At 42.9% G+C, this 13,163-nt stretch overlaps 1 protein-coding gene across 1 annotated transcript; it reads left to right on the top strand.

The window, feature by feature from the left end:
• Positions 1–607: 607 nt before the first annotated feature.
• Positions 608–8,421, top strand: samd9l (sterile alpha motif domain containing 9 like). The gene is made up of 3 exons (XM_080209344.1): positions 608–638; positions 932–973; positions 1,704–8,421. The coding sequence occupies exons 2-3, from the start codon at positions 970–972 to the stop codon at positions 6,380–6,382; spliced, it is 4,683 nt and encodes a 1,560-aa protein (XP_080065470.1). The 5' UTR covers positions 608–638; positions 932–969; the 3' UTR covers positions 6,383–8,421.
• Positions 8,422–13,163: the final 4,742 nt, after the last annotated feature.

The raw sequence follows: 13,163 nt of genomic DNA, 5'->3' as shown, positions 1-13,163 counted from the left end.
AAGGATCACTCATTCCTATAATGTTCCTTTTTTAAGATTTTCTCTTTATATATTCATATTGGTGTTCTGATGTAAAATATACCCTATATTTGTCATTACTCTCTTTTTTTTCCATTTAATTCCATATGTCATCCAGAGAGCTCTAGTTTAACATGTCCCTCCTTTCTCTCTCCCATGGGAAAGTATCTATTCTGCATCTCAATATGCTGTTTTCCACCAATTTTTTATTTCAATCCATCTAGCCCAGATCTTTCTCAACTTGCTATTGTTATCTCCTTCAAGTACTTTTATACATGACACTTCCTTGTGTGTTTGCCTAACCATTCTAAAGCTGGTAATATGATCACTATTCCTCAAATACCCTCTACTTCATTCCTAATAACAAAACTTAGAATTGCTATTCTTAATCATTAGCCACAAACAGGTTGATAAAGAAAGTTTTCTTGTATATGTCAAGAATCCCTCCTTTTTCTTTATACTCTAACAATAATTTATATTAGGATTTTGTACTTCTGCAGCTTTCTGTAATTTTCCTGAATGTTGCTCCTCTATCTAAGTGGCTTGGTAGACCATTTAGGAGGACAGTCGAGAGTCAACCTCATTGCTATGGCTCTGGAGTTGAGTGTAGGCCAGCGCAGGTAAGGACGGCAGATTTCCTTCCCTAAAGGACATTTGTGATGATGGGTTTTTCAACAATCGACAATGGTTTCACGGTCATCAGTAGATTCTTAATTCCAGATTTTTAAAATTCAAATTCCATCATCTGCCGTGGTGGGATTTGAACCCAGGTCCCCAAAGCATTAGCTGAGTTTTTGGTCTAGCGGTGACACCGCTAGGCCATCACCTTCCCCTAGAATGAATTGCAAACAGAAATGTTGCTGCTCTTTGTTACATTAATATGTTGGCTAATTTGTGCAAATTCTTTTCGCAGACAGCACGTGATTTCTACAACACATCTCCAGAATCATAATGGGTAGGTGTTGTAATCTTTGGAATTCTCTATCCCAGAAGCTTGTGGGGGGGCAATCATTGACCCTGTTCAAGACAGTGGTAGTGGGGAAAACTGGCATGGAGAAAGATGATTAGCTCTGATCTATTTGAATGGTGGAGCTAGTTTGATGGGCTGAATGGCTGTACTCTCATCTGTGCCAAATAATTGCTTTGTTAAATAACAGTTCCTGTATCTAGCCATAGTCCCAAACAACCATAGGTACTCCCTGCATTCTGGCTACTCATAGCTTGAAGTGCACCACTCAGCAAGCATGAAACAAGGAAAGGAGGCAGAGCCTCCCTTACAGACAGTATGGGGATTGAACCCACCTCTTTGATATTCTGCGTTGCCCTCTAGCCAACCGGGCTAACCAGCCTCGGGTTACTGTCTGTGTGGAGTCTGCACGTTCCACCCGTGTCTGCGAGGTTTCCTCGGGGTGCTCCAGTTTCCTCCCACAGTCTGAAAGACGTGCTGGGTGGGTGGATTGGCCGTGCTAAATTCTCCCTCAGTGTACCCAAACAGACACCAGAGTGTGGGGACTAGGGGATTTTCACAGTAACTTCATTGCAGTGTTAATGTAAGCCGACTTGTGATACTAATAAATAATGTTCTCTTCAAACAGTTGTACTTTTACAAGTCTGGATATTGTTGGTGGTTTGATAGCCTGAATTTCATATGTTCACAAAGTGCTTTTGATTTCAATTGTTTGCAGAAGAATTATTAAAACGACGATTGGAAGATTGGGATGAAAACCATGTACAAACCTGGTTACAAAATATTCGGGTAAAAGCTGAACACGTACAAACTTTGTATGAAGAGCAAGTCACAGGTGCTCTGCTGCAGGTGATAAACAAAGCTGAACTTAAAGACCTGCATGTACCAGAAGGTCAGATATTACTGATTTTGAAGAAAAGGGATGAGTTATTGAAGAGTCAGAGTTTAGAACTGTCCCATTGCAGCACAAGTGAAGTAAGAGAGCGGGAGAATGTTTCTTTAACACAAGATAGTCAGAAAGGCGCTTCCAGTCAAACACAACAGACAGAGACTCTGCCAAGCAAAGAGAAATTGAAAAGCCAGGTTCAGGTTACTGTGTCAGCATCAGAAACTCTGGCTAGATCTGCTGACTCTCAGCACATGAGTACAACTGAAGTAAATATTAACATAAATAGTCCTCGGATACGATGCAAACCTCGCCCATTTGGAAAGAATGATATTGACTTTAAATATGTCAGAAACCAAGTTCTTCCACCAGAAACTGGGGTTTTAAATTTAATTTGCCCTTGTCATGAATACAAATCTCTTGCCACTGCTGCAAAGTTGAACAGACAACCACTCCAAGCAAAGTTTGCTCATGAAGTTATCAGATTTGCCGCTGGTTGCATGAATATTCGAACTAATGGTACAATCCATTTTGGAGTTGAGGATAGTAACAGTAATTCTGGGTACACACATGGTGAAATAATAGGTTTACCTGTCAACGATCCCAGCATTTATGTTGATGCATTGGATCACATTGAGAAATGCTTCCCAAGATATGGTGAGGACGCAAGACTTTGCATTTCGCCACCTGTATTTGTGGAAGTGATCAGCAGAGATGGAACTGAAGGAAGATTTGTTATCGAGGTTGATGTAAACTCATCAGTAAGTATTGTGAAAAACAAAATTTATAGAATTCGTCTTCCAAATTTTAGTGAGAAGAAAAATAAAGTAGGACATGAGAAATTAACCATCTACAGGAGAAATGGAGCAAAAACTGAACCTGTTTGTGACGAAGAGCAGGATGAATTTATTTCGGGTATGCGTGAGAGAGACGCAAGAAGGGAAGCAGCTGAAAACTCAGAGCAGCCGAGCAATAGAGTCTGTAAGGATCTAGGAAGAAAACTCTCAGTCCTGCTAACTGGCGGGATGAAGAGCATGGATAACAGCCAATGGTATGTTATTGTCACCAACAAATGTAAACCAGAAGATTTACAGAAATTAAATTTCCTGATGCATTTGAAAATCTTTTGCGTGTTTGACTTTGATCCTGATTCTAAGACCAGTGGCTTCTTTGGACACTACGTAAAATATCACACAGCCAATGTTCACTTCTTACAAAATTACAAATGTGAGGACAGAGAGAGCATGAGTGACTTCAGGAAACGTTTGTGTTTATTCGATCAAACCAGTTGGATATTCTGCAATGGCTGCAATGATTATGGTGGTGATGAAAGACCATGTGATGTGAGTACATGGGTGAAGAGCAAAAAAAAGTACCTGAAGAGGTCTGTCTCCTTGATCTGCAATGAAATTCTACCAGCTGGTTCCTTTATTGTGCTTTTCCTCCTTTTGTCACCAGTGGAACAGCCTCTGGTGGACACGTTCCATGAATTCTATGCAGAAATGAATGGCAGAAATGACATTGTTTGTATTGCAGAGTGTGAAGACAACTATCAGAAATGGGCCAATCTTGTACAGCCTTCATGCAGCATTGAAACTATTGACGAGATGAGTGTTGTTGGGATGAAACTAAACCATGTAAATGACACAATCCAAAATATGCTCCCAACATTAACTGACTATGTCAGGCACTTACCAGTGTCAACGGGAGGTCTGTGTCTTCTCAAAACTGCAGATGAAGAAAGAATGTTCACGTTGGAAATACTGAGTGTCAATCAGTGTGAAGATGAAATCAACCATAAAGATCCAGATCAAATCACCAAAGTCGAGAGTGACTTTTATCGGGGTGGTAAAGTCAGATGGCTGAATTTCTTCTTAGCAGAGAGAGGATATTGTGAAGCGGTCATACAGCGAGATGCCTACAAGGATGTTGTTAACATTATTGATGGCATACTAAAGGGTTCATCAGGGAAGCAGTTAGTTGCCACAGTACATATGTTTCATCATCCAGGCAGTGGAGGAAGCACCATAGCACGGCAAGTTTTGTGGAATTCTCGAAAGGATCTGCGGTGTGCGATTGTTAAGCTGTCATGTGCTGTTGGGAAAGTCTGTGAACATGCCATCCAGCTGCTGGAATATGAAGAAACTGATATTCAGCAGTGCTTACCAGTATTACTACTTGTTGAGGATGCTGACGAAGATTACTTTGATGACATTAAGCATGAATTAATAGTTGCAATTGGCAGTAAAGCAGTCAATGTTGTGAGGACAGTTTTCATACTTCTGAATTGCAGGAGATGCAATAATCCTGAAAAACTGTGTAAAAAGATCCCACTGGAAGCTGTAGTTGTTACCCACAAATTAACAAAGGACGAAAAGATAGTGTTTTCTAACAAGCGTAAAATACTTGAGGAACATTTTAAACCAGAGTTTATACTGACATTCGTTCTAATGAGTAAAGAGTTTCCAGAACAGTACATCCGGGACTTTGTGAAAAATTCACTAAAAGGCATTGACTACTCCAAACCTGTCACTCAACTGATAAAGTATGTTGCTTTGCTGAATCATTATGTGGAGAATTCAAGCATTTCTCTGTCTCATTGTGAAGCGTTTTTGTGTCTTGGCATTCAAATAGATCACCTGCGCCAGCAGAGCTTCATAAACACCTTGAATGACCAGGCACACCTTTTGTTCATACACTTCAGAGAAGACACCACTGAGATTAGGTCAGTCCGAATTGTGCACCCTCTTGTTGCGAAGGAAATACTGCATCAGTTGTCAGATCAGCCTCCGAGTCAAATTGCGAAGGATCTCCTTCAGGAAATGGCATTTTCCAAACACAGGTTTGCTCGTGATGAGTTCTTTAAGTTCATTAGAGACTTGTTCATACGACGTCACAAAAGGAGCAAGGGTGACAGTACAGATACCATTTTCTCTCCTCTTATTGAAGATATTCGCAATGTGGAGCAAGCTCCAGAAAAAGCAGTGGAAGTTTTGGTAGCAGCTTATGAATACTTTGGGAAAGATCCATACTTTGCACAGCAGCTTGCTCGACTGCATTACATGGACAAAAATTTTGTTGATGCTATAAAGTGGGCTGAAGATGCAAAGTATCAGCTGCCGCGTAATTCTTTCATTTTGGATACAGAAGGACAAGTGTACAGGAAAAAGCTTAATGTACTATTTGATCTAACGCACTGGCAAACTGAGGAGGTTACTTCTGACAAACTGACAGAAGCAATAAGAATAGCTCTAAAGGCGATTGATTGTTTCAGAGCTGCTCAGTTGGCAGCACAGAAAGAGGCAGATTCTATGAATAACTCTGGTTTTGTTGGTGAAGTTGAGGTTGGATGTCATCTATTGCAGCTTCTTTCACTACTGGATGTCTTTAAAAAAGATAAAGATGACAGCTACACAAAACTGGTAGAGTACCTTCTGGGTAAAGATATTCCTGAAGAAATTAAAGAACCTTGGAAAAACTTCCATGGTAAATTGAAAGGCCTTCAAAAGGGAATACATGAGGCACTTGAATGGATATCTGAAGATTCAAGCTATTTTCAGACCAACAAGTATGAAGATGACGAAGATGAAACCAGGAGCACAGAGGACGCGGCACACAATCCGAGGAAATGGCTAATAAAGAAAGCAAAAATATATGCACGCTATTTCACTCTTTCAGAACAGCAAGAGCAAAACTTAAAACAGAGTTCCAATGATTATTTATCCCCACTGATAACTCAGCTACGAATTTACCAATATGGCGGAGGAAACATCACAGCAATTTTTTCTCTGTTGTCTGACCAAAAGACTGACCGAGTGGCAGAAAAACTGGAGAAAATAATCTCCCTGTATCCTGAAGACTATCAGAAAGAGAGACTAGATCTCGGTGATCTTGTCAACTTCACACTGAGTCACATTGCATTAGCTTGCATAGCACCAAGGTCTTCAAAGTTGTTAACGTATCAGAAGCTGAGGGAACTTAGTCTGCAGTTTTGGAAAAATAAATACTACACTCCAAGTGCCTGTTTTTTGCTTTCTCTGCTCTACTGGCCTGATGAAGCTGATGATCAGGAATCCAGTGAAACCAAAGGTAGAATCTTAAATACAGCACTTGAAACAATGAAGAGGCTGCATGACGACAAAATGAAGAACTTGCCTCCCAGAAAAAAACAAATCTATACACATTTTTTCTTGGGAAATGGGCGTGGGTTTGACAAAATTGTTCACAAAAGTTTCCTGGAAAAGCTAACTGCTAACCGCTTAACTGAAAGAAGACTGAAGTGGCTTACCGGGGAAGTATGGAAGAACTCCAAGGTCACCCAAAAGTTGAAACGGGTGAAAGGCTGGACAGAAAATGGAGCAATATTTGTACGTGGCCACTGGAAGCAGAACAATATCCGAATTTCACCGTTGCATTTCCCATCAATGCCTCACGGCAATGAGAATGTTACCTTTTATCTCGGCTTTACATATGCCGGACTTTTTGCTTGTGATATCCAAGTGCAACACTAAACTGAAATTGCCCACTCCCCAAGATATTTGCTTCTTGTTCTAAACTGGCAGGAGTTGCTGGGGCTTTTCTTTACTAGAATACTTATCATGCATTTGTTTATTTTCCTTTTAAACCGAAACGTGTTTTCTAAAACTGCATATTATAGCCTCTGGCTTAAAATTCTGTCTATTAATAGTTAAAGTGATAACGCTGAGAGAGTTTTAAAATTGAAATGGGTATCCACTGGGAGACTATGATTTCAGACTATAGTTCATAATAAATGTCTGGGCTGCAGCTGTAAACTCTCCCGCTCTCTTCAAATAGCTTTCTGGTCATCCTCAAATAATCTACTATTAGGAAAATAAGGTTAGTTTTAAGGGATTTATATTTTAAGGGATTTACATTAGAAATAAGATATAGTTTTATGTGGGTTTAATTTAAAGTCCTTGTATCTGGAAGGGTAAAACCTAGGGCTAGATTCATGCTGGACAAAGGTTTTGCATGTGTGGGGCTTGGTTTCAATTCCAACTATGATTCTATTGTACTTGGTGAGGGTCATGGATGAAGAATAAAAAAAGACATACATGTGTACCCATTGCTTTGCAACCTGAGGCCCTGTACGGTAGAAAAGCTTTTAAGTTTTAGTTTTAGCTGGATATATTGCGGTTGGAGACAGCACACTGGAGAGTGAACATCTCTCAACTCTGTCAGAAGAGAAACTGGATAGGACAAGGAGATTGCAAAGATGCTGGCTTCTTAAGTAACAAGTTATAACTCAGATAACCAGGGGATGGGGACAGAAAGAATGTCTTAAGATGACTAGACTAAAGGAACAAAGACCAAGGTATTCGGAAGAATTCAAGAAAAAGTAAACAAAGCGTTCGGAGTTAAAGAGGAAGATTGCAGTAACCAGATTTAAAGTGGGACAGCAAACCTCAGAATAAATCAAACATTTCATCCCATTTTGTTAGAGCCTGGGAATCAAGAGTTAAAGCACTGTGAACAATTTGTGCAGCAGAAAGAAATTCTAAAGGGGTTAGTTAAAATCCTGGCCTAGGTTCACTGTTAAAAGCAGAATGGAAACTTTGTTTAAAACTGTCATTTGGAACACCTGGACTGGATTTTGGAATTCAAACCGCGAAGGGAAAAAGTCATGAAGTGAGAAGATTTTAAAGTGTGTTTTTGGGGATGGAGTTTGTCACATGAAAATTTCTGAGGAGAAATCCACAAAAACCAACTTGGGTCCAGAGCAGTGTGTGTATTTGGCCACAGTCATTTTGTCTTCTTAAAAGTGACATTGTGTGTTAATGAGACCATTACTGAATCCTCAGTAATCTTAAAATGTACGTGTATTTGTTACTGTAAGGGGAGAATAACAGATTATAATACAGCTTTCTTTCATTGTTAATAAAAGAGTTTTATCAAGAAAAAAAATCAGTAATCCTCTGATTCTGTTCTTCCACGGTTCATAAAAACAATACAAGTTATGGTCCTTTAAGCCATTCTGGAATCTTTCCATTTGGTTTTAACACTAACTGGGATTGTTCCACCAGATTGACCAATGGTGATCTGGAGTGCAAAAGGAGGAGGAGGGAGAATGAGAAACACAAATGGATTAAGTGGAATTCAGTAATAGAATAATTAACACAGCCTTCAATATGTTGTCGTTATTATTTATGTTTTTGGATTTTTAGATGTTAATTTTCCTCATTTTTTTTAATTTTGGGAAGGTGATTAGTGGAATGTTTACTTAAAATAAATATTGAATCCATTGCAGTGGAAGGACAGATTGTGTAATTCGAAAAGCATGGTTAAAAGCAATTATTTCTTAACATTAATGATGATTTGAACAATAATTGTATTGTAAATTATCTGGTTAAGGGGTAAACAGGTAGTGGGGATTGATCGATTAATTGCCTTTGATGAAAGGAGATTCCTTCTTGGGAGCTGTAACCCTACAATTTAGTGTGGTAATATAATCGGGGCCGAGTTTTAAGGCTGATTAAATTGGATATCCTAAATTAAAGAATTGGGCGTATTAAAATCAAACACAGTCAAGCCTCAGGCAGGCTAATTGTACAAATACACAAACCTGTCTGGGCCTGACCCATCGATCTCTCCGCCCAGGTCTCCAACCGATCTATATCCTGCTGTATCCTCTGGTGATCCTCATCGCTATCCGCAAATCAGCCAATCTTTGTGTTGTCTGCAAATTTACTAATCAAACCAGTTACATTTTCCTCCAAATCATTTATATATACATTACAAACAGCAAGCTAGTTATGAACTTGGGCTGTTTTCCCTTGAGAGACGTCGGCTGAGGGGGGATCTAATAGAGGTTTATAAGATTATGAAGGGGATAGATAGAGTAAATGGTGGTAAGCTTTTTCCGCTATTAGAAATGGATAGAACGAGGGGTCACGGGCTTAGAGTGAGGGGGGCTAGGTATAAGACAAATATTAGAGGGCAGTTTTTCACGCAAAGGGTAGTGGGGGTGTGGAATGCACTGCCGAGTAAGGTGGTGGAAGCAGGCACGCTAGGGTTGTTTAAGAGTCACTTAGACAGCCATATGAGCGGGCTACATATAGGGGGATATAGTAGGCCTTACTAAACATTGTAGGCTTGGGAATACGTTTTGCCTCAGGGATGTTAGTCTTTGCCTGTTTAATAAAGAATGTTTTTGTCTCCACAGGCATTTAAGTCCAGCAAGGGGCATGCATGCAGCAGGTTGTAGTGGGCTGCTCTTGGACGTTGCTTCGGGAGTTGCCTATTGCTTCATGTCGTTAGTGTGCTTAAACTGGACCATCTCGAGGGCAACATGACAGCTCAGAGACTATCTCTGTTGCTGTGCGGACACATGAATTTGGGCCTGTGTCTGTGGGAGTTTGCACGTTCTCCCCGTGGTTGCGTGGGTTTCCTCCGGGTGCTCCGGTTTCCTCCCACATCCCCCAAAGATGTGCTTTTAGGCTGATTGATTGGGTACTAAATTGTCCCTAAATTGGACCTCCCTGATCCTCGCACGTTAGGTGTAGACTAAAATCATGAATAGGTCACAGACAGTGGGACGGCGGCGTGGGCTCGTTGGGCCGAAGGGCCTGTTTCCCGTGCTGTGTTGTTCTTTGTTCTTTGTTAGCAAAGGTCCCAGCGCTGATCCCTGAGGAACACCACTTGTCACAGCCCACCATTCAGAAACTCACCCTTCCACTGCTATCCTCTGTCTTCTATCACCGAGCCAGTTCTGTACCCGACTTGCCAGCACATCTCTGATCCCATCCGACTTCACCTTCTGCACCAGTCTGCCATGAGGGACCTTGTCAAAGGTCCATGTAGACAACATCCTCTGCCCTACTCTCACCAATCATCTTCATCACTTCCTTGAAAAACTCAAACAAGTTAGTGAGACACGACCTCCCCTTCACAAAACCATGTTGCCTCTCGCTAATATTCCACTTATTTCCAAGTGGGAATAATTCCTGTCTCGAAGAATCCTCTCCAATAATTTCCCTACCACATACATAAGGCTCACTGGCCTTTAATCACCTGGATTATTCTTGCTACCCTTCTTAAACAAAGGAACAACACTGGCTATTCTCCAGCCCTCTGGGACCTCCCCTGTACTTGGAGCTTACAATGTAGTCCGACAAGTTGACAATGGACTTCCCTGCAGTGATGCTGTTTTCTACTGTGGTACCCGGGGAGGCTTGGTCGCTGCTGGTGGTGATGCCGAGTTTCTCAAGTTTCCTGTTCTTGGTGTACACGTAGATGGTGTAATCCCTTTGCCCCGTCTGCTTGGCAGAGTTTCACAGCTGGTCTGCGTCCTGAGCGCATGTTATTAGGAAGCATGTGAACCGCATGGAGATCCTAGTCCAGCAGATCCTTTGGAGCCATTGGGAAGCTTTTGCAGTTGGCATGTGGGAGAGGGATGGATTACCTCAACAGCGCTTCAGGTGCCCTTTCTCCTCCAGGGTTCAGTCCCGGGCCTTCAGGCACACTAACCGAGGAGGGACAGTGGGTGAACATCCATGGATCACTCACTCAGGAATCGTCCACAAACTCCTGATCCCCTTTGCCTGTGATCTCTTCACCCCCTGTCAGTGCCGAGAGAGAGGGAGAATGGGATGTGGCTGGGTCTTTGTGCAATCGCTCTCTCCCGTGTGCTTTCCTGCACAAGCCAATTGTCTAAGTATCACATCGCAGAGTCTAACATTGTCAACAGTGGGGTCCCTTCCTGTTGTCCAGCTGAATATGACCTACATCTCTGCCCACTCAGTCACCTCCCATGGAGCACATCAGGATCTCCAACACCAGGCTCTTCTTAGTTTCAACTAGACCCCCCGACGTGGTGGTTGCAGCATTTTCCCTGCGCTCCAACACCGTTCGCTCCCCCCCCCGCCCCCCCCCAGTCATACGCACCTTTTCTCCATTACCCCCACCCCAGCATTGCATTCAATCTCCTCACTGTCACCCTCCAATCCATTCCCTTTTCTTTCATAATGTCCAAATCAACACTCAGGTGCCCTTCCTGCCTAAGAATCCCGCCTCTGTGTAAACCTGCCCAGCCCTGGTTCCATGTGTATCTATGTGTCTTCCCCATTGCCCCTCACTGCCCCTTCCTGTGACACCACTGTATCCTTTCCACCCTACTCTCTGCCCCCTGTAACACTCACTATTCCCTGGTGCCATGCCCATCCAGAGGTGGCTCCCAGCAATCAACTGTTGACTCCCCCAACCCCTCCCTGCGATCCCCTTCACACGGGGACACTGACCCCGCCCCCCATCCTTCACACCTGTACACTGAATCTCCCCAACTCCCACCCAACAGCCAACACAGACCCCACCGCCCCCCACTTTCATTCCAGCACCCTCAGCCAGTTGCAAGTCCCAGCTTCCACCAGTCCTCTCCGGAGTGTTTTCCTGCCAGCATTGCAGAGAATCGGACAGAGGCGGAAGATTCCGGCTGGGTGTTAATCTCATTATCCCATTAACAGGATAATGTGGAGATGCCGGTGTTGGATGGGGGTGGGTACAGTAAAGAGTCTCACAACACCAGGTTAAAGCCCAACAGATTTATTTGGTAGCACGAGCTTTCAGAGCATTGCTCCTTCATCAGGTGAGTGGGAGTTGGGTTCACAAACTGGGCAATGTATAGACAAAGACTCAGTTGCAAAATAATGGATGGAATGCAAGATTTAACAGGTGATTAAGTCTTTACAGGTACAGACAGTGCGAGTGGAGCGAGGGATAAGCTTGCAAAATCTCACTAACTGGTTTGGCTTGAGACAATTCACACTTCTTTAACCTGTGCTTAACCCTCTCTCTGCGCTGTCATTTCACATGGGTGTGAAACTGAATTTTGGACCCTCGATGAATTGTTCCCTGCCCACCTAATCATTGCCCACCCAACAATCACCCACCCAACCATCGCCCACCTAATCATCGTCCACCCAGCCATCACCCACCCAGCCATCACCCACTCAACCATCGCCCACCCAACAATCACCCACCCAACCATCGTCCACCCAACCATCGCCCACCCAACCATCGTCCACCCAACCATCGTCCACCCAACCATCGCCCACCCAACCATCGCCCACCCAACCATCGCCCACCCAACCATCGTCCACCCAATCATCGCCCACCCAATCATTGCCCAGCACTGAAACCACCAAAGGGAGAATTCCACCCACTGTCTCTTTCCAGAAAGATCCATTGTGTCTCTGCCTGGGTTCTTTTCTATCAATTTTGAAAATTAATATTTAATAATTTCCCATATATAAATTTATATCCAACAATAGATGGATCACCTCAACATCCCTTCAGGTGCCCTTTCTCCTCCAGGATTCAGACCCGGGCCTTCCCGCTCACTAACGGAGGAGGAACAGCAGGTAGACATCAATGGATCACCCACTCAGGAACCTCAGAGTCCAAAGACGTGTGGGTTAGGTGGATTGGCCACGTTAAATTGTCATGTAGTGTGATGGGGACCAGCAGGGTAAATATATAGGGTATATAGGAATATATATAGGAATGGGGCCTGTGGGCATTGTGGTCAGTGCAGGCTCGGTGGGCCGAATGGCCTCCTTCTGCACTGTAGGATTCTATAAAATCCTGTGAAGTGTTAAGGTTGAGTGGGGAATTAAAAAGTGGCCGAGAGGGTTAACTTCTTCATACTTTAGAAAAGGACGGAGCAGGCATTCTCAAATGCTGATTTCATCATATAATTTTTGGTAAGTGAAGTCATTTAATTTGTCCCAATTGATGGCAAATGAAACTGTGTGAAACTTTTCCCTCGAGTTTTGGTATCTGTTTAAATTTTCATAAGTTTTGTTTTACTCTTCCTCAAACCAATTCTTAAATTTCTGAGGATTGTGTCTAGTTAACCAGGCCTCGATTGTGGATTGAAACACTCTCCATCTTAGCTGGGAAAGGCTTCAAATGTGTCCGTCCCATTGGGTTAGGACATGTTTTCACATGTCTGTTAATTACACTGAGAACATACTGGAGAATCATCCATCTTTCAGAGGCACCGGGTGTGGCAGCTTCATATTTCTCTACAAATCCTCATCCTTCCTGGTGGCAAAGGAATTGCACTCACCCAATCTTAGTTACAGAAAGCTTCCAACGTCTGCAACATCCCAATATTACTGTATCCCCCTCTCTGTAGAAGATCTGCTGCAGTCACTGGGATTCTCGAGTCACTTGCCTGGGTGTTGATGGAGTCCAGCAACCAATCCAAATCTGTTATGTGGCCTCTATCACTGCATCCATCCTCTGCTCAGCTGGGCTTTAGGACTCAGCTGC

Source organism: Carcharhinus amblyrhynchos, chromosome 21 (assembly GCF_965287045.1).
Source record: "Carcharhinus amblyrhynchos chromosome 21, sCarAmb.v2.hapA, whole genome shotgun sequence".
Taxonomy (NCBI): Eukaryota; Metazoa; Chordata; class Chondrichthyes; order Carcharhiniformes; family Carcharhinidae; genus Carcharhinus; species Carcharhinus amblyrhynchos.
Note: the sequence above shows the minus strand (reverse complement) of the source record. Positions and strands in the feature narration are given on the sequence as shown.